This window comes from Peromyscus maniculatus, chromosome 2, assembly GCF_049852395.1.
Source record: "Peromyscus maniculatus bairdii isolate BWxNUB_F1_BW_parent chromosome 2, HU_Pman_BW_mat_3.1, whole genome shotgun sequence".
Classification (NCBI taxonomy): domain Eukaryota; kingdom Metazoa; phylum Chordata; class Mammalia; order Rodentia; family Cricetidae; genus Peromyscus; species Peromyscus maniculatus.
In genome coordinates, this window is record NC_134853.1 from 7,258,369 (window position 1) to 7,280,777 (window position 22,409).

The 22,409-nt window shown below is 39.0% G+C and overlaps 1 protein-coding gene across 12 annotated transcripts in view; it reads left to right on the forward strand.

The window, feature by feature from the left end:
* The first annotated feature begins 958 nt into the window (after positions 1–958).
* Xkr9 (XK related 9) overlaps positions 959–22,409 on the forward strand; it is a 39,025-nt gene continuing 17,574 nt past the window's right edge. Inside the window, exons 1-3 of one of the 12 annotated variants that reach the window (XM_076563725.1) lie at positions 959–975; positions 3,438–3,502; positions 8,885–9,537. In XM_076563725.1, coding sequence (XP_076419840.1) covers positions 9,266–9,537 — 272 coding nt within the window. In that variant the 5' untranslated portion in view covers positions 959–975; positions 3,438–3,502; positions 8,885–9,265. Of the gene's footprint in view, positions 976–3,212; positions 3,559–3,630; positions 3,793–8,453; positions 8,633–8,884; positions 9,538–12,183; positions 12,259–22,409 lie in introns of those variants that run through there. The other 11 variants (XM_076563723.1, XM_042270737.2, XM_076563722.1 and 8 more) reach the window with 11 other exon arrangements.

Consider the following 22,409-nt stretch of genomic DNA (forward strand, 5'->3'; position numbering starts at 1 on the left):
CTCAGGAAGGATGGCAGCGAGTGGTAAGATAAGGTGGTCTTAGCTCTTGGCCAGTGCTCTGATCTCTGGGCTTTTAACTCTTCAAAAAAAAAATTTGAGTTCTAAGCTACCTACAAGAAAGTGCCCAGGTTCTATAATCTCCATCAAGTTATAACAAGTATACAACCAAAGAGATGTAGAGCACATTCACTGCCTTAGCCTACTCCTTTTAGAAATAATTGAGTGATTGATACTTTGGTCTGACTTTTAGGATAGTCAGTTTTTTTTTTTTTTTTTTTTTTTTTGGTTTTTCAAGACAGGGTTTCTCTGTGTAGCTTTGCGCCTTTCCTGGGACTCACTTGGTAGTCCAGGCTGGCCTCGAACTCACAGAGATCCGCCTGCCTCTGCCTCCCGAGTGCTGGGATTAAAGGCGTGCGCCACCACCGCCCGGCTGGATAGTCAGTTTTTTTTTTTTTTTTTTTTTGGTTTTTCGAGACAGGGTTTCTCTGTGTAGCTTTGCGCCTTTTCTGGGACTCACTTGGTAGCCCAGGCTGGCCTCGAACTCACAGAGATCCGCCTGGCTCTGCCTCCCGAGTGCTGGGATTAAAGGCGTGCGCCACCACCGCCCGGCCCTGGATAGTCAGTTTTAATCATTCATTCTTTACAGAAGAAATGACTTCACAAATTAACAGTTCAATATTTCAGAGTAGTTCAAATATATGTTTGCTATGTGGAATAAATTTGTTTTGTGTCTCAAGAATGAGCTTAATTTGAAAAGCGTTATTGAAATTGTCATATTTGTGATGTACAATATGTCCTTTCAAGAGGACTTGGGGTACCCATCAAAATCGTTTATGTCAGGTGTTTTCATTCTACCGATATTTATTTATTTATAGCAAATGTGGATGATGAGTGCTGGAAACTGCAACCGTGGAGCTCTATGCATAGCTGGCCGATAGCCCTGCAGTCCCAACGTCTTTTTCCGTGGTTTGGCAGGTCAGAGTCGCCATCCATGCTGGGGTGGACTTTCTGGTGACACTGCTACTTCTGAGTCATCCCTGCTCGGAAGTGACCTCTCACCCATACTCCTGTTGGTAATCCCAGGGGAAAAAACTCACGGGTTCATTAAGTTGGACATTGATGCAGCTGTCACTTTGGACTGTTGTGTTGTGTCTCTCCGGGAAAAGTCCGCCACAACACTTTTGACCAGAACCAAAGATGAGTTGGGGAGGCAGGATGACCTGGTGCTGGCTACTGGGGGAGCAAGGCATGCAACCCAGGCTGAGCAGCCTGAGGGGGAAGCGTCCCTGGAGGAAGTTCCAAAACAGCTGTCCTTGTGCGTATCCTGTGTGTTAATGTGTCCCTTTTGGCTGGGCTAGTGAGAGCCCAGGAGTTAGACTCTGTTAGGCAGACAGATAGGGAGAGGGGCCGTGACTAGGTAATAAGGGAGGTGAATTTTCAAGATGTCCAGCTTCTTCCTTACTTTCCTGACTTGATTCAAAAGCCTGGCAGCTTCAAACAAGGTCTTGTGGACTTCTGTCTCCCACCAGCAGGCCCTGCTGATGGACTGGCTCCATGAGGTCAAGGCCTGCTCAGGACATGTCACAACAGTTCTGGATGAATCAACCATTCTAGCTTTATTTAAACTGACCAACCCCGAATTAGGGGAGGAAAGCTCCTCTGAGGCTTTTAAGCCCCCAGCCCTCGAGAAGGGACAGGATTTTTTACTGAGTCCCCCGACCTGCTTTTCAGAGGGTCTTTTTCTCTGTGTGTCTGCTGTACATGTGTGTCTCCTCACCCCCAATAAACACCTTCCTTCCACGGCTGATTCTGTCTGCGGTGCTGGAGATTCTCTGCTACCTCTTGAGCTTCAGATTTTCCTGCCTTTTAGTTCTTTAAGTGGCAGAGAAAATGAACCCGGTCAACACCCCTAGACTGCATCACAGGTGGTTCCATGGTCGTGAGATATGCGACTGAGGCTGAGCCGGCAGGATCTGGAGTGTCCACAGGGGGAATCCTAATGTGGTGACCTTGTCTCAGACTGTATGAGATAGCATGTCTTCTTGCTCTGTCAGGGGTCACACAGCCCCCCCAGCAAGTGCCCAGACACACAACCAAGGCTGAATTCTCTACACAGAAGAAACATCCGGGGGTGGGGGCAGTCTGTGGGAGAAATCCCAGTGAGGCTGTCCTCCTTGGTGGAGGATGGGATGGCGTGCCTACTTGATGAGTGGCCATCCTTTCCTTTGCTGTTTAGAAGCCCTTAATTTCATGTAATCCAGTTTGTCAATTCTTGGGTTTATTTCTTGTGTAGTCCAGTTCGGAAAATCCTTAACTCTGCCCACATCTTGAAGTATTTCATCTATGATTTCCTCTAGTAGTTTAAAGATTTCAAGTCTCGTATTGAGAGCTTTGGTCTATTTTGAATTGCTTCTTCCACAGAGTGAGAAATATGGATCTAGTTTCATCTGTTTACTTGTGGAAACCCAGTTTTCTCAGCATTATTTCTTGTTTGTTTATTTTGTTTTTTTTTTTTTTGTGTGTGTTTTAGAGACAGGGTTTCTCTGTGTTATCCTGACTGTCCTGGAGCTTGCTCTATGGACCAGGCTGGCCTCCAACTCAGAGATCTGCCTGGCACTGCCTCCCAAGTGCTCAGCCCCAAGTTATGCTGTAACCGTGGCTGTCTTCCTGGGCTCTCTAGTCTATTCTTTGGTCTGCCTGCCTGTTCTCGTGTCCACACCACACTGTGTTTGCTGTCATGGCTCTGTGCTGTGACTGGAAATGGGCTATGTTCATACCTCAGCATTGCTCTTTTTACTTGAGCTGTGTGTTGTTTTTTTTGTGCATCTGTGTGAATTTTAGGACTTTTACCTAATGCTGTGGAGAAGTCATTGGGCATTGGATGGGAGTACATTGAATTTGTAGATCATTTTTGGTAACACAGCCATTTTCACAATTCAATCTGCCTGTCCATGAGCATGAGCAGTTTTTCCATCTTCTAGTGTCTTAAGATTTTTATTGTAAAGCAGGGTGGTGAGGGCACACGCCTTTAATCCCAGCATTTGGGAGGCAGAGCCAGGCAGATCTTTGTGAGTTTGAGGCCAACCTGGGCTACAGAGCAAGATCCAGGATAGGCACCAAAACTATACAGAGAAACCCTGTCTTGAAAAAACAAAAAACAACAACAAAAAAAAGATTTTTATTGTAGAGTCCATTCAGTTTTAGTTCCTTGGTTAGATTTGTTCCTAGGCATTTTATTTATTTATTGTTTGAAGCTGTTGTGAATAGGATATTTCCTGTATCAAATGACATTTTCTTAACTGTTAAGTGATAAATATGTTAAAGCTTGGAGTCTAAACATAAAGAAGGAAATGTGCTATTTCTCCCCAGTAGGGACTCTTATCAACAGATTGGAGAAGGCTACATGTGACTAACAGGTGATTTTGGTTTCATTTTAGTGTTCGATCCAAAAGGATTATACGCTTGTTATCCTTGTGTTCAGTCAAGAAATAAAATCTCTAAGGTGAGGATTTTGAAGACGGGGCATTGAATTAAAGAAGACTTTTAGATTTGTCACAAGTAAGTCTAGTTTTACATGAATTAAGTTTGGTTGATTAAGTGAAACTTTCCTAGTTTTAATTTTTTTAAAATAACTGCTTTATGGCAGGGTGATCCTGTACTAGGGCAAAGGTTATATATTTTGGCTGGCAGCCAACTAGCCATACAGCTGGGCATTAAGTCCGTAAGTAGAAGCCACATTTTGTAGGTGGTGGTTTCACTCGGGTGGTACTGGAACGCTGATCAACTGTGGAGGTAAAAATGGGCTATCTGTAATACAAGTTATAAAACTATAGTTATTCAGAGAGTTGTGTGATGTCTTTATGATGGCTACGTTGTTTACCAGGTTGCTGTGTAGACTCGCTTCCTGTTGGAATTCTGTTCTGTCTGACTGAATCAGTAATGTGGACATTGCTATGTTAACAAGTCTATTAAGTAACATTCTGATAATAATACAGTTTTGTTTTTTAGAAATGACTCTACCTTGTAAAAATGTTAACAAAAAGCTGTTGGGGTTTTACTTAATCATGTCAGGTAAAGGGAGCTCTCTTTAGGGATGGACTGATAAATATGCACACAGACTACTTAGGTGTGTAATCGTCTATAACTGAGTAAGTTAGTTACATTAAAAATCCTATGTGAAGTTTCAGCTTAACTATTGCATTTTTGTCAACTTTTAATATTCTGAATTCATCTGATTATAAATCGTTTTGCTGGAAGAGTCTGGAGAAGGAATTTAAGATTTTTACTTTGGTTTCAATAAGTAGAGTGTAATACCTTCTAGGATTATCCTGTGGACTTTTAAACAGAGTGTGTACAAGTGGGAAATGATATGAAACAGTAGTACTGTGTGTGTGTATGTGCGCGAGTGCATTTTTGTGATTCTTTCCTTTACAGTACTAAAAGTTTTTTTTTAGAGAGAGTTCAGGTTCCCATGGAGAACACCACTGACTTATCGGATTACAATTTTACTGCACTTGTAGAGACTGAAGTCCAAGATGAAGGAGCCACAGGGGTGGTTCCTGGACAGGCTGACTCGCTCCTCCAGTTGCAGATGGCTGTCTCCTTGCTACATCCTCTATTCTCACATGGCCTTTTCTCGGCTGTTTTTTCCTCCCCCTGTCCCTCTTTCCCCTCTTCTTTTCTCCCTACACCCCTTTTTGAAGCATGGAGGGTCAAACCCAGGACCTCCTCCTAGGCAAATTTTCTCTGAACAGAGCTGCATCACCAGCCCTTCTAAGACTAGTCAGATAGGTTGTTTTCTCTGAAAGTTCCCATCTCCCAATAGGTCATACTTGGGAATTGGGGATCTGATATGTGAAATTTGAGGAGAAAAGGTTTAATCTATAGCATATGGTAAAGAATGATGAAGAAAAACAATCTTCTGAAATGTCATTCATTCCACAGATAAAACCACAGTTGACATATAAATTTTTTTGTTTTTTATGTTTTTTGTTTGGTTTTTGGAGACAGGGTTTCTCTGTGTAGCTTTGTGTCTTTCCTGGAAATCACTTTGGAGACCAGGCTGGCCTCAAACTCACAGAGATCTGCCTGGCTCTGCCTCCCAAGTGCTGGGATTAAAGGCGTGCGCCACCACTGCCCAGCGACATATAAAGTATTTATCATCGTATTTCCTTTGTGTTTCAAAGCTCTGAGATCACACCGTAAAAAAGAACCTTTTCAGTTACAGAAAATTAAGTCAGTTGGGAAACTCGGCTGTTTCCACAGACAATCAGGCATATAGCAAATAATAACCACCATTTCTTGAGTCCTGTGTGCCAAGTACTTTTCTAGGGAGTTCTATGGGCTGTATGGATTATCTTTTTTTGTTTGTTTCTCTGTGTGTAGTCCTGGCTGTCCTGGAACTCACTCTGTAGACCAGAATGGCCTTGAACTCACATGCCTCTGCCTCTCAAGTGCTGGGATTAAAGGCGTGCACCACCACCACCACCACCACCACCACCACCACCACCACCACCACCACCACCACCACCACCACCACCACCACCCGGCTGTGGGTTATCTTTTTTAGCCTTCGGGACAACTCAATAAAGCAAAGCTTAACTTTTCCCATTTGTGATCCATGAAATTTTTATGCAGCTTCACACATCTAGGCAAACAAAAATCAATATCAGATCAAACATTTACTGATACTAAATTATAGAGAAAATTTGTTTTACTATAATTTTAATAGACATATCATTTTATCCTTTATTAAAGATTAAAGAAAATTTCAATAACGATAAGATGGATGTGCTTGTTTCTTTTTCCATGTGGAATTCTCTCTTGGCTGAATATTTGCACTGCGGGATAAAGAGTGTCTTCAAGTTTTGGAGTTGATAGATATTTTATAACTGTCAGTGTCGAGAATCTCACTTTTCATAGATACTTAGTACAAAGTGGCAGAGATATGTTTAGTGACATCTTAGTACTTCTGCCCTAGTCCCAAGTCAAAAGCTACTTATCTATTTTTTTAAATGAAACTTTAAGAGTAATTTTTAAAATCAAACACTAGAACACAACAAAATCCAAAGAGACACAAATAATGATAGTTACATGCTGGGGAATGAAGGTGGGAAAATGTTCAAAATCTTTGTTTTCTATAATTAAGTCATTGCTACTGTAAGAGCATCAGACTTTATATATATTGTAAGAATGTTGCAGTTCATAGAATACAATATTCTTAAATCTGAGCCAAAGTATAGCAGACAGATATCTGGATTTGTTTGTTTGTTTTATTTGGTGAACTACTGGTAATTAGGAAAAACAAAACAAAACAAAAATGCTTGAGTCAGATAAGTCTTGCTATTAAACTGCATTCAGAACATTAATACAGCAGGGATCATAATAGTATCTACCTCCTACATTTGTTAAAAGAACTATTTTTAGCTCAATGTCAGTCACCTTGTGCTCAGTGAGTGTTAGCTCAGAGGGAGGATAAACATTTTCTTATTAACTCAAATTACTCGTGTTATTTACTGTTGCTTTCCTCTTAAAATAACATGCAAGAACATGTATATATTGTTAAATTCAAACAGCATAGAAGCATAACAATCAATGACTGAAGTTGTATTTTCTTCCCATGCTCATTTCCCTTCTCGCTCCTTATATAGTTAAAAACTATAATTACCATTTATCTTTCATTTTGTTCACTGAGTATGTTCTAGAGATCTTCTGAGATCATCTAAAATGAACTTACTTAATATTCTTAAAGATTGCACCATTTGGCTATTAATATGTATCACAGTTTATTGAAGTAGGCTTCTCATTTAGGTAGTTTTCAGTTTTTACCACTATAAAAGAGTACATCTCTCTGTGCCTATTTATAAACATAACTCTAGCCTGGAACCCTGCATGGAATTTCTGGTTCAAATGCATATTGAGAATTTTCATAGCTATTGTACTGTTGTTAAGTGTATTTTGATACTTTTTTAATGGTCTTATTTTATTATAAAGAAATGGCTTTCCTTACAATATTGTTTTTGTTGTTGCTGTTTTGTTTTTTTGAGACAGGGCTTCTCTGTATAGCCCTTCATTCTGTAGCCCAGGCTGACCTCGAACTCAGAGATCCACCTGCCTCTACCTCCCGAGTGCTGGGACTAAAGGTGTGCCCCACCACCGCCCGGCCCTTATGTTACTCTTATGCATGTATATCATGTATGCCAATCTAATTCACTTCCCCATAACTACTTCCTCTCCCCTCTTCACCTCGTCTACTGTCCTTTTCTCTTTCCAAATTTTGAGTACCCTGTAAAAGTCTAGATTCTGCATATGAGAGAAAACATGCAATGTTTGCCTTTCCAAGGCTTCTTTTACTTAACACGATAATCTTTCAACTCCACTCATTTTCTTGCAAATGACTGAATAATGCTCTGTTGTATAGTTATTCCACATTTTCTTTATCCATTTACTTGTTCATAGACATCTATGCTGATATCTACAAGAGGAACTTCCATTCTGATTTCTGTAGTGACTACAGATATTTATATCCATCCTAAAAGTATATGAAGGTTTCTTTCATGCCACATCCTCACCAGTATTATTTGTTGCTTGAATACTTGATGATTTAACATTCTGATTGAGTGGGGTAGAATCTCAATATGGTTATTTATTTAAGATTTATTCTTTATTTGTATTTATGTGAGTGAGTGAGTGAGTGAGTGTGTGTGTGCGTGCATGTGAGTGCGTGCGTGCGTGCGTGCGTGCGTGCGTGTGTGTGTGTGTGTGTGTGTGTGTGTGTGGTTTGCATATATCTGAGTTAGTGCCCTGGGACCCAGGAGAACAGTCAGATCCCCTGGAACTGAAGTTAACAAGCAGTAGTCAGTTGCCTGATGTGGGTGTTGGAAACTGGTGGGTGCTGGAAATTAGACCCAGGCAGGCCCTCGGCTGGGCAGTAATGCGTGCTCGCACTGGCTGAGATCTCTCTCGCTCTGTCAGTGTAGCTTTGATGGACATTTCCAAAATGGCTATGGATGCTGAACATTGTAAATATGTTTATTGACTAGTTTTATTCATTTTTTTGAGAACTATCAGTTAAGTTCATTTGCCCATTGGTTAGATAATTTGTTGTTTTAATGTTTAATTTTTCTAGTTTTTAAAAAATAGACTCTAGGTATTAATTCCTAATAAGTGACAAAGATTTTCCTGCCATTCTTCAGATTGTATCTTTAATCTAGTAGATGTTTCCTTTTCTGTGAAAGCGCTCTTTAGTTTCACTCTGTCCTAGTAGTCAATTCTTGCTATTATTTCCTGAGTCTTTGGAGTCCTTTTCAGAAAGTCCTTGTCTGTGCCTGTGGCCTGTTTTTTCCTCCGAAGTTCTATTAATTACAAAGCCAACTCCTACATTAAGGTCTTTGATCTATTGGGATTGATTTTTGTACAAGGTGAGAGACAGGAGTCTAATTTCATTCTTCCAGGTGTGGACATCTGGATCTCCCAGCACTATTTCTTGACAAAGCTGTCTTTCCCCTCTGGAGTGGTTTTGACACTTGTGAAAGCTCTGCCTGCTGCTGTGTGGGCTTACTTCTGGCTCCTGTGGTCTGACCTATTGGTATACATGTATGTTTTTTGTGCCAGGCCTGTGATTTGAAATCAGGTAACATTTAGGTAGCTTGCATTTTTTTTTTGCCAATATAAATGGTTCTATAATAAATACTTTTGTGAGAAGACATAGTTTTAAATGATAAGTACCTGAGTTTGAGATGACATTATCAACTAGTAACTATATTCCTGAGATTTGACTTTTCTAAGAAGTGTATTTCGTGCTACATTTAGCGATATGGGATCATAAAATCATGGGCCAGGCTTTATTGTTAAGAGTTAGAAACATGTTTTCATTTTGTTTTAGACATCGTTATCTGTAATGAAGATCACGGTAGAAGAGAAGATACGGCAAGGCCTTCGTGTACCACTGGATCTGGATTAGAGATTTTTTAAAAAGAAAGTTAAAATTGTTTACTTTTGTTTAGTGTTCCAATTCATAATATTTATTTATTTATTTTTGGTATTTGGGACTGAATATAGGACTTCATGAATGTTAGATATACACTCGGTCCCTGAAGTCTATCCCCATATTCCTTTCTCTAAGTATACTAAAAGTAGAAATTAAAATTAAAATTCAGTGCTAAGTCACAGGATAAAATATTATTCATTCTGGCATCCCCCCCCCCCCCCCGCCTATTTTTGTATCTGAAAAAGAGTAGCTAACCAAGTGCCTTAGTCATTCATAATGAAATACACCAAATGCAACTTTGCGATGTCGGTTTTTGGCATTATGATCTACGTGACTGACTTGGTTGCGGACATCCTCCTATCTGCTAGGTATTTCCATGATGGACAATATGTGTTTGGTGTTTTAACTTTAAGCTTCGTGCTTTGTGGAACACTCATAGTCCAGTGTTTTAGCTACTCGTGGCTGAAGGATGATTTAAAGAAAGCAGGACAAGAAAGCGAGCGTTATTTTCTTCTACTTCATTGCTTGCAAGGAGGAGTTTTTACAAGGTGAGTGCAAATGTTTATCACCAGCATTGTTATTTTATCCGTTTTTAAATTTACATAGTCAAATGTGGAAGGTTCCCCATTTGCAAGTAGGGCACATATCACATGCTTCCTGCCATCAGTTTTTATGTACAGCTCTTTTTTTTTTTTTCTCTCCAGACAGGGGTTCTTTGTAGAACCCTGGCTGCCCTGGATCTCGCTCTGTAGACCCGGCTGGCCTCCAACTCACAGAGATCACCTGCCTCTGCCTCTCCAGTGCTGGGATCAAAGGCGTGGGCCACCACCGCCCGACTCATTGCTGAACTCTTAGACCTTCTCTGGATTCGTTAACAGTGCCTTCTCTGTCATCACTCTCCCCATCCCCTGCCCGTTACCCTCTGCAAGTGCTTTGAATGGGATGGTATAGCTGGATCTTTAGGTAGGTAGATCTACACCCAACTTCCTGAGGCACTGACACACTCTTTTCCATAGTGGGTGTACAAGTTTGCACTCCCACCAGCGATGGATGAGGGTTTCCTGTTCCCCACACCCTCGCCATCATGTGCTCTCAATTGTTTTATTGATATTGGCCATATTGACTGGTAAAAAATGAAATCTCAAAGTATTTTTAATTTATGTTTCCTTGATACTAAAGAACACTGAACATGTCTTTAAGTGTTTCTCAGCCATTTGTGTTTCATCTTTTGTTTAATTCTGTACCTCATTTAAAAATTTGGTTATTTGTTTTCTTGCTGGTTAGGTTTTTAGTTCTTTACATATTTTAGATACTAACCTTTTATCAGGTGTATAATTTGTAAAGACTCTTTCCCTTTCTGTAGCCAGCCTTCTGCTTTGCCTGAACGATGTGTCTAATATTTGCCGTACAGAGATTTTTAGCTTCACAAGGTCCCACTTATTAGTAGTGGATCTTAATGTCTGTGCTGCCAGTGCCCTGTTCAGAAAGATCGCCCTGTGCAAATGAGTTCACGCCTATTTTCCACTTTCTTTTCTATCAGATCCAGTGTATCTGGCTTGTGTTTAGGTCCTTGATCCATTTGGAGTTGAGCTTTGTGCAGGGCGATGAATATGGATCTATTTGTATTCTTCTACATGCAGCCACCCAGTTGACCAGCACCATTTGTTGAAGATGCTACTTTCCTTCGGTGTGCCTTTTTGGATTCTTTGCAAAAAAAAAAAAATATGGTGTCTATAGGTGTGTGGACTTATATTTAGGTCTTCAGTTTGATTCCATTGATCAACATGTCTCTTTTTATCCCATGTTATTTTATTACATATAGCTCTGTAGAACAACTTAAAATCTGGGACTGTGACACCTCTAGACATTATTTTATTATTCAAAATTGTCTTAGTTATTTTTGTGTGTTCCTATATAAAGATGAAAATTGTTTAATTTTTGTGAAGAATTGTACTGTAATTATGATGGCGATTGTGTTGAATCTGTAGAATGATTTTGGTAGAATGGTCACTTTCACAATATTAATCTTACCAGTCCACGAATGTGGAAGATCTTTCTATATGGTGGTATCATCTTCAATTTCTTTCTTCAATGTCCTAAAGTTTTTATTCTACAAATCTTTCACTTGTTTCATTAGTGTTATCCCAAGATGTTTATATTTCTGAGGCTATGAAATGGACTGCTTCTTTGATTTCTTTCTCAGTTTGTCATTTGTATAGAGGAAGGCTACTAAGTTTTTTGCGTTAACTCTATATCCTGCTACCTTTCTGAAAGTGTTTATCAGCTGTAGACATTTCCTGGTGGAGCTTTTAGTTGTTTTTTTTTTTTAATATATAAAATCATATAATCTGCAGATAAAAATACTTTGACTTCTTCTTTTCCGTTTTTTTTTTTTTTTTGGGGGGTGGGGAGGTTTAGAGACAGGGTTTCTCTGTGTAGCTTTGCTCCTTTCCTGGAGCTCACTTGGTAGCCCAGGCTGGCCTCGAACTCACAGAGATCCGCATGGCTCTGCCTCACGAGTGCTGGGATTAAAGGCGTTCACCATCACCGCCCGGCCCTTTCCAATTTTGTATTCCCTTGATCGTCTTCAATTGTCTTATTGCTTTAGCTAAGACTTTAGTTACTATGTTGAATAGGTAAGGAGAGTGGACAACCTTGTCTTATTCCTGATTTTAGTGGAAATGTTTTGTGTTTTTCTCTGTTTAGATTGATGTTTTGATGTTGCCTGTAGGCTTGCTGTAAATCGTATTTCTTATATTCCTTGTATATCCTTTGTATCGCTGGTCTCTCCAGGACTTTTATCATGGAGGGATGTTAGATTTTTGTCAAAGGCCTTTTCTGCATCTAATGATATCACCATATATCTTTTCCTTGCAGTCTGTTTATGTAGTGGATTGTTTATTGATTTAGGTATGCTAAACTATCCCTGCATTTCTGGGATGAAGCCTATGGTGGATAATCTTGATGTGTTCTTGGATTCAGTTTGGATTTTTTTAAACTGACAATTTTTGCTTCTATGCCACAAGGGATATTGGTCTGTAATTTTTTGGTTGGGTCTTTGAGTGATTTTTGTGTCAGAGTAATAGTGGCCTCATAGAAAGAATTAGGCAATATTCCTTCAGTTTCTTCTTTGTAGAATAAATGGAAGAATGTTAGAGTTAATGATTCTTTGAAGGTCTGGTAGAATTCTGCACTGAATCAATCTGACCTTGGGCCTTTTGGAATTGTGAGATTTTTAATTACTGCTTCTGTTCCACTAGCGGTTACAAGTCTGTTTAAATTGCTTATTTGATCTTGATTTAACCTTGTTAGGCTATATATCAAAAAATTCACCAATTTCTTTTTGGTTTTCTGGTTTGGTAAAGTACAGATTTTAAAAATATGTCAATAATGAATCTCTGAATGTCTTCCGTATCTGTTGTAATGTACCCATTTTCATCTCTAATTTTATTAATTTGCATCTTCTTTCTCTGTCTTTTAGTTAATTTGGCTAAGGGCTTGTCAATCTTATTGATTTTCTCAAAGAGCCAACCCTTCATTTCATTGATTCTTTGTATTATTTATTTTGTTTTTTATTTAATTGATTTCTTCCCTGAGTTTGAATAGTTCATGCCATCTATACTTTTTGAGTGTTATTTATTCTTGTTGTTCTAGATATTCCAGGTGTGTTACTAAGTTACTAATATGAGATCTCTCTAATTTTTTTAGTGTAGCCACTGAGAGCTATGAACTTGCTTATTAGAACTGCCTTCACTGTGTCACATAGGCTTGGGTATGCTGTATTTTCATTTTAATTCAATTTTAAAAGTTTGTTTTCATCCCCATTTCTTTTATACTTTCTATTGTTGATATCCAGCTTTAATTTGTGGTGGTCAGATAGGATGCAGGGTGTTATTTCAAGTTTCTTATATTTGCTGAGACTTGCTTTGTGCCCAAGTTATGTGGTCAATTTTGAAGAAAGTTCCATGAGGTGCTGAAAAGAAGTTATATTCTTTTGTATTTGGGTGAAATGTTCTGTAATATCTGTTAGGTTTATTTGATTTATGATGTCAGTTATCTCTAGCATTTTTCTGTTTTGTCTTGATAACTTCTTGGTTGGCAAGAGTGGGATATGGAAGGCTCCCACTATCAGCATATCCAGGTTCGTATGTAATTTAAGCTGCAGTAGTGTTTCTTCTATGAACTTGGGTGCCCCATGTTTGGTGTGTACATGTTTATAATGACATTATTCTTTTAGTAGATTTTTCTGTTAATGAGTATGTAGTGTCTTTCTCTATCACCTGTGATTAGTTTTTGACTGTTAAAATGGCTACACCTGCTTGCTTTTTGGGTCTACTTACTTGGAATATCTTTGTCCATCCTTAACCCCTAAGGTGATGTTAAGGTTTATTTCTTGGATATAGCAGAAAGATAAATCCTGTTTTATAATCCAATCTGCTAATCCATGTCTTTTGTTTGGGGGAACTGAGACCATTAATATTGGGTACTATGAATGAATAGTATTTATTTTGTTGTTATGGTGTACGTTTTTCTCCCTGTTTTTATTCTATCCTGACATTTATCAATTCTGTCTTCTTGAGTATTGTTATCCTCTTCAGACTGAGGTTCTTTTTAGTGTTGTCTATAGAGCTGGATTGGTCGATAGATACTGCTTAAATTTGGTTTCATTGTGGAACATTTTCTTTCTTTGTCAGTTGTGATAGTTTTGCTGGGTATAGTAGTCTCAGCTGGCATCTGAAGTCTCAGAATTTGTGGAACATCTTTACAGGCCTTCTGGCTTTTAGAGTTTCCATTGAGGAGTCGGGTATTATTCTAATAGGTCTGCCTTTATATGTTATTTGTTCTTTTTCCCCTGCAGTGTTAGCTTCTTGTTAACAGCAAGAACTCCATTTTGCTCCAGTTTGTTCTACTCTAAGCTGATACCCAGTTCATGAGACTGGGCTACAACCCCCAACCCCCTTGTGCAGGTGTCTAGAATAAGGCCAAACACTAACATTCAATTCTCCTCTGGGTGGGTGGCCCAGAGCTGAATCTGGGGTGCCAAACCACATAACTCCCTTATAGGCTGGAAGTGTACCACTAAGGAAAGTCCCCAACCGCTTCTCTCCACATTGCATTATGATTGGTCAGGACTCAGGAACTGCCTTTTTGTGGTTTTTCCCTTTAAAACTGGCTGCTGCCCTTGTCTTGGGGACATGGTTTGGAGCTTGATCCCTGCTGCCTCCCTATCAGTTTTTCTGAATAAATGTTTGGCTTGCTCAAACCTGTTTTTTTTTTTGTTTTGTTTTGTTTTTTTTGTTTTTGTTTTTTTTTTGATTCTTGGACCCTAACAGCAGTTTTTAATATCCCTATTTGTTGTTGTTGTTCTATCCATTTAGTGTTTTGATTATTGTGTGTCATGGGAGATTTCTTTTCTGGTCCCATTTATTTGGTGTTTTTATATACTTCTTATATAAAGATACTAGGTATCTTCTTCTTTTTTTTAGATTTATTTATTTATCATGTATACAGTGTTCTGTCTGCATATGTCCCTGCAGGCCAGAAGAGGGCACCAGATCTCATTACAGGTGGTTGTGAGCCACCATGTGGTTGCTGGGAATTGAACTCAGGACCTCTGGGAGAGCAGTCGGTGCTCTTAACCACTGAGCCATCTCTCCAGCCCTAGGTATCTTCTTTAGGTCAGAGAAATTTTCTTTTATGATTTTGTTAAAAGTATTTTCTTTTGACTTGAGTTTCTTCTTCTTACTCTATCTCTTTTATTCATAGATTTGGTTTATTTCATAGTGTCCTAGATTTCCTGAATGTTGAACCTGCATTTTTCTTAGATTTATCATTTTCTTTGAATAAGCTCTTGATATCCTCTAATTTATCTTCAACAGCCAAGATTTTCTCCTTCATGTTTTGTACTCTGTTGGTGTCTTAGCCAGTGTTTCATTGCTGTGAAGACACCATGCCCTTGACAATTCTTCTAAAGGAAAGTGTTTAATTGGGGCTGGCTTACAGTTTCTGCGGTTTCATCCATTATCTTCATGGTGAGGAGCATGGCAGCACTCAGGCAGACATGGTAGCTGAGATTTCTACATCTAGATCCGAAGGCAGGAGGAAGAGAAAAAGAACACTGGGACTGGCTTGGGCTTTTGAAACTCAGTGACACACTTCCTGCAACTAGGAGGCCACACCTCCTAATCCCTTCAAGTAGAGCCACTTCTTAATGACCAAACATTCAAATATATGCACCTATGGGGGCCATTCCTGTTCAAACCACCACAGTTGGTAAGCTTACCTCTGGGTTTTTGTTTGAAACCCTAGAATTTTCACTTGTTTTATTCAGTCTGGTTTTCTTTAGTGATTTCTTTGCTAAATTCTACTCTCATGTTTTGAAGTGATTTCATTTTTTATTCAACTCTGTGTTTCCACAGAACTTCAGGCCTGCTGTAATAAGGTTACTGTTTTCTGGTGGAGCATCTTGTTTTGGCCATTCATATTTGTGCTTTTGCATTCAGGTCTAGGTATCCTGAGTTACGATGTTTGAGGTGTTTCTTGATGTTGATATCTGGTCTTGTTATTGCTGGTTAGTTGTTCTGTTCTTTGGTTTCTGTTGCCTTCTCTGGATCCTAGGCAAATGTGGTAACTGTCTGGTTCCTGGTAGAGAGTGCTTTGGCAAGTTGGTGGGTAACAGAAAGGAAATGAGAGGGGAGGGGCTATAGGAAAGAGCTGGGGCGGGGGTGATTGGGTTCCTAGGGAATAGAGGTATGGGGGAGGAGAGGCTCTGGCAGGCAGGGTAAGTCTGGAGAGACTGGGATGAAAGGGTAGGGTCATCCTGAGTCAGCACCAAGAGGTGGAGTTGGGCTGGGAGGAGGGGGCTCCCACAGGCTGGCTGCTCCAGGACAGAGTGTGAGCTGGGGGAGACTGTAACCAACGTTGGAATCCTTTAATCCAAACAGACATGACCATCCTTGTGACTGAGTAGTCAGGAGCAAAAGTACAAAGGTTCTTTATTTGAAAGTAGCACAAAGGTAACTTGCTCTTTGTTATTGCTGTTTGTGGGAGTCATTGCTCTACTGCCAGAATTTTTCAGATTCATTAATACAGTGTTTTCATTTAATAGGCATTTCACTGTGTTTAAGAGAGACAAAATGTTCAATGAAAGAGAAATTTTTTGGCGTTAGGGGAGCTGAAAAGACAGTGTTCTAGTCAGTTCTGGAAGTGCACATTTTCAGTTAGATGAAAAGGAATGGAGTAGAGGTTAGTGCTGATATGCAAATGGATCTATAGTAAATAAGGCTTACTGTGTTGCACATATGACCAAGAAGAGTTACATAGCTAGCCGGGCAGTGGTGGCACACGCCTTTAATCCCAGCACTCCGAGGCAGAGCCAGGCGGGTCTCTGTGAGTTGGAGGTCAGCTACATAGTTCTACTAGGTCAAAAGATGTAAGGGTTACACTTTGGGAGGTGTATTTTTATGTTACTCTTTTCCATTAGCATGTAATGCAGTGCGTTTCATACATGTGTATCGTGTACTCTGCTCACATTCATTCACCCTTCTGTTATCCCTCTCGTCTCTCTTCCTCCTCGGCTTCTACCACCCAAGCAGACTTATTTCTGTTTATATGACTTTCATGTTTCGACTTTCCATGTTTTGGAGAACACTTGTGATATTTGTCTTCCCCCCAACTTTTACATCTTTTGTCTTTCCATCCTTTTCACCTTTGACCCCTTGCTCCCCTTTATCTTCATGTCATATATATCTAGGATTCCATATATTAGACAAAATATGACACTTTTATTTCTTGAGTTTGGTTTCTTGAGCTTACATTATGGTCTCCAATTTCATCTATTTTTTTTTTTTTTGCAAATGGACTATTTAATTCTTTTTTTAATTTTTATTTTTATTTAATTTTATTTTTTTAAAAGATTTATTTATTTATTTATTATGTATACAGAAGAGGGTGCCAGATCTCATTACAGATGGTTGTGAGCCACCATGTGGTTGCTGGGAATTGAACTCAGGACCTCTGGAAGAGCAGTCGGTGCTCTTAGCCTCTGAGCCATCTCTCCAGCCCCTAATTTTTATTTATTTATTATTTATTTTTTAAATTACACTCATGATATTCATTATTTACACTCATGATATTAATCACATTTGTGGTATTCATAGATTACATTCGCAGAATTCATTCAAATATATATATATATATATATATATATATATATATATATATATATATTTTTTTTTTAAATTGTAAATGTCGAATGTCATTTCTTGAAGGGGGTAGGAGGTCTTAAATACAGGCTTACAGTACAATGGGAGGACCCCGGAGGGCAGAAGTTTGCTACTGATATTTTACAATCTTGCATCTAAGCTGTTAACGCCCATTATTCAGGATACACAGACAAGGAACTTCCCTTAAGCATTCAGGATGGTGGAACCTGGCAGGAAATTAGCATTGGGAGGATATCAAGGTCAAGGTCCGCAAGCAAGGCAACAGTTATCCAAAACGGGGGCCAGGGACCTACAGGTCCCCCTTTTATTAAAAAATGAGCTTCTGACTTGGGTTGCATGGGATGTCAGCAGGTCACCTTACCCGTCATGGAGACGCCTGCCCAGGCCACACAGGTGCTCTGTCTTAGGTTGGTGAGTGCCCCCCAGGCATTACCTGTCTCTGAATACTCATTATCATACCAGCTCAGTCGTGCGTGAGCTGCATGGTTAATTGCTGCCAAAGATCTCAAAGTGGTACTGGGCTTGCAATCTATGTGTTCGATATAGAAAAGACCAACAGAGGTCCTATCTCACCCATAGCCAGTAGGCTTAAGGCAACTCAGCCATTCCCTTCCTTAACGAGCCATACTGTACATTGGAGTCCTTGTAAAATAGTATCCCAAAAGCAACTGGAACTTGAGTTTATAAATTTATAATTTTCAAAGCCAATTGAGATGTATATAACTACTGAATTAAATTTATCATGCCCAATAGAATGAAAGATTAACTAACTGTGGTAGCTACTTTTGCCAGGGTCTCCACTGTGCTAGCTATAGTAAGCAATTATGAAATGGTAATCCCAGAAACAGTAGCATCGGTGTGCGTCATTGTTATAACAGCAACAGTGGCAACAGCAATGTCAAATTCTCTTCTGGATTGTGTGGACATCCACTGGCATGGATACAACTCCAGGAACACGAACTGCCAAGGCCCGTTTTTTCTTGATCCCAGCATGACTTTAGCTGGCAGCTCTTCTGGAGAATCCAATCTCATGGCTACAGTTCCTAGGCATACATTAATGCTTGCCAAAGCTGGCCATATTGAGCTCTCAATCTCCACTGGCATCAGAAGGGTAGATTTTTTTTCATGAAGACCCATTAGGTCTCTGTCATGTTGGGCTTCAGCAGCAGCCACAGGGAGTGTTCAGTGCTCAAGAATCCAAAGAGGAACCTTATTGTCCTGAGGAAAGACATAAACCAAACTCTGGGGCCACACCAACACTAGATCGGGTCTCCTTCACATGCTAGTAGAAAGATCCTTCCATCGCTCCAGAGGGTGATTTACAACAGGAGCCCTCCAGTGTTTATCTGCATTGGATCCTCCAGCAGAATCCACCAATAAACTCCAGCACAATCCACTGATAAAAAAATTTTAAAAAATATAAAACAAGGGAAAGAATAGAATGTGGAGAGGAATGATGAGTCCCTAGTTCTCCCTTTTTTTAACTTTAGTAAAATGTTTGTTTGTTTAATATTTCAAATTTTTCTTTTATCTTTATTTTTTATTGTTTAAAATTAATTAATTTATTTTTCTATTATCATCTTGATAGATTATGTATTCTTATCTTAATAGTGAGATGTTTCATTGAGGCTTGCTCAGTAATTGAGTAAAACCGACATTTATTATAAGCCACAGTCGTCCTAGGGACCTCCATGCTATATATATAGCCTCCATGGTTCTGTGGGTTGTAGTCTGATTGTTCTTTATTTTATATCTAGAATCCACTTATGAGTGAGTACATATCATGACTGTCTTTCTGGGTTTGGGTTACCTCACTCAGGATGATTTTTTTCTAGTTCCATCCATTTGCCTGCAAATTTCATGCTTTCATTGTTTTTCTCTGCTGAGTAGTACTCTATTGTGTATATGTACCACGTTTTTTCATCCATTCTTCCATTAACGGGCATCTAGGTTGTTTCCAGGTTCTGGCTATTACAAATAGTGCTGCTATGAACATAGCTGAGCATGTATCTTTATGGTATGAATCAGCATTCCTTGGGTATATGCCCAAGAGTGGGATGGCTGGGTCTTGAGGTGGTTCGATTCCTAATTTTCTGAGAAACTGCCATACTTATTTCCACGGTGGTTGTACAAGCTTGCATTCCCACCAACAGTGGAGGAGTGTTCCCTTTGCTCCACATCCTCTCCGACATTGACTGTCATTGGTGTTTTTGATCATAGCCATTCTGACAGGTATAAGGTGGTATCTCAGAGTCGTTTTGATTTGCATTTCTCTGATGATTAAGGATGTTGAGCATTTCTTTAAATGTCTTTCAGCCATTTGTGATTTTTGTTTTGTGAATTCTCTGTTTAATTCTTTAGCCCATTTTTTAATTGGACTGTATAGTATTTTTTTTTTTTCCGAGACAGGGTTTCTCTGTGTAGCTTTGCGCCTTTCCTGGAACTCACTTTGGAGACCAGGCTGGCCTCAAACTCACAGAGATCCCCCTGCCTCTGCCTCCCGAGTGCTGGGATTAAAGGGGTGTGCCACCACCGCCCAGCTAGTATTTTGATGTCTAGTTTCTTGAGTTCTTTATATACTGTGGAGATCAATCCTCTGTCAGATGTTGGGTTGGTGAAGATCTTTTCCCATTCTGTTGGCTGTCTTTTTTTATTGACTGTGTCTTTTGCCCTGCAAAAGCTTCTCAATTTCGAGAGGTCCCATTTATTAATTGGGTCTGTGCTGTTGGTGTTATATTTAGGAAATGGTCTCCAGTGCCAATGCATTCAAGAGTGCTTCCTACTTTCTTTTCTATTAAGTTTAGTGTAACTGGATTTATGTTCAGGTCTTTGATCCACTTGGACTTGAGTTTTGTGCATGGTGACAGATATGGATCTATTTGTAATCTTTTACATATTGACATCCAGTTATGCCAGCACCACTTGTTGAAGATACTTTCTTTTTTCCATTGTATAGTTTTGGCTCCTTTGTCAAAAACCAGGTGTTCATATGTGCATGGATTAATGTCACGGTCTTCAATTTGATTCCCTTGGTCTGTATGTCGGTTTTTATACCAGTACCAAGCTGTTTTTATTACTATAGCTCTATAGTAGAATTTGAGGTAGATGGTGATGCCTCTAAAGGTTGCTTTATCGTATAGGATTCTTTTAGCTATCCTGGTCTTTTGTTTTTCCATATGAAGTTGAGTATTTTTCTTTCCAAGTATGTGAAGAATTGTGTTGGGATTTTGATGGGGATTGCATTGAATCTGTAGATTGCTTTTGGTAAGATTGCCATTTTTACTATGTTAATCCTACCTATCCATGAGCATGGGAGATCCTTACATTTTCTGATATCTTCTTCAATTTCTTTCTTTAGAGATTTAAAGTTCTTATCAAAAAGGTCCTTCACTTGTTTAGTTAGTGTTATCCCAAGGTATTTTATATTATTTGTGGCTATTGTAAAGGGTGATGTTTCTCTGACTTCTTTCTCAGCCCTTTTATCATTTGTGTATAGGAGGGCTACTGATTTTTTTGAGTTGATCTTGTATCCTGCCACTTTACTGAAGGAGTTTATCAGCTGTAGGAGTTCCCTGGTAGAGTTTTTGGGGTCACTTATGTATACTATCATATCATCTTCAAATAGTGAAAGTTTGACTTCTTCCTTGCCAATTTGTATCCCATTGATCTCCTTTTGTTGTCTTATTGCTCTAGCTAGAACTTCTAGTACTATATTGAATAAATATGGGGAGAGTGGACAGCCTTGTCTTGTTCCTGAATTTAGTGGTATCGCTTTGAGTTTCTCTCCGTTTAATTTGATGTTTGCTGTTGGCTTGCTATAAATTGCTTTTATTATGTTTAGAAATGTTCCTTGTATTCCTGATCTTTCTAAGACCTTTATCATGAAGGGGTGTTGAATTTTGTCAAAGGCTTTTTCAGCATCTAATGAGATGATCATGTGGTTTTTTTCTTTCAGTTTGTTTATATGGTGTATTACATTGACAGATTTTCGTATGTTGAACCATCCTTGCATCCCTGGGATGAATCCTATGTGGTCGTGATAGATAATTGTTTTGATGTGTTCTTGGATTCGGTTTGCCAATATTTTGTTGAGTATTTTTGCATCAATGTTTATGAGGGAGATTGGTCTGTAGTTCTCTTTCTTTGTTGCATCTTTGTGTGGTTTGAGTATCAGGGTCATTGTAGCCTCATAAAAAGAGTTTGGAAGTGTTCCTTCTGTTTCTATTGTGTGGAACACTTTGAAGAGTATTGATATTAGTTCTTCTTTGAAAGTCTAATAGAATTCTGCACTGAAACCATCTGGTCCTGGGCTTTTTTTTGGTTGGGAGACTTTTGATGACTGTTTCTATTACTTTAGGGGTTATTGGTCTATTTAAATGGTTTATCTGGTCTTAATTTTTGTATGTGGTATTTATCCAGAAAATTGTCCATTTCTTCCTGGTTTTCCATTTTTGTGGAGTACAGGTTTTTGAAGCATGATCTGATGATTCTCTGGATTTCCTTGTTGTCTGTTGTTATGTCTCCCTTTTCATTTCTGATTTTGTTAATTTGGGTGCTCTCTCTTTGCCTTTTGGTTAATTTGGCTAGGGGTTTGTCTATCTTGTTGATTTTTTTAAAGAACTAACTCTTTGCTTCATTGATTTTTTTTGTATTGTTCTCTTGTTTTCTATTTCGTTGATTTCAGCCCTCAATTTGATTATTTCCTAGCGTCTACTTCTCTTGCGTGAGTTTGTTTCTTTTTGTTCTAGAGCTTTCAGTTGTGCTGTTAATTCATTGGTGTGGGATTGCTCCATCTTCTTTATGTGTGCATTTAGAGCTATGAATTTTCCTCTTAGCACTGCTTTCATAGTGTCCCATAAGTTTGGGTATGTTGTACTTTCATTTTCATTGAATTCTAGGAAATCTTTAATTTCTTTCTTTATTTCTTCCTTGACCCATTGATGTTTCAGGTGGGCATTATTCAGTTTCCATGAGTTTGTAGGTTTTCTATAATTTTTGTTGTTGTTGAGGTCTAACTTTAAGGTATGGTGGTCTGAGAAGATACAGGAGGTTATTCCAATTTTTTTTTTTTGTATCTGTTGAGATTTGTTTTGTGGCCCAGCATGTGGTCAATTTTTGAGAAGGTTCCATGGGGTGCTGAGAAGAAGGTATATTCTTTTGTGTTAGGATGGAATGTTCTGTAGATATCTATTAAG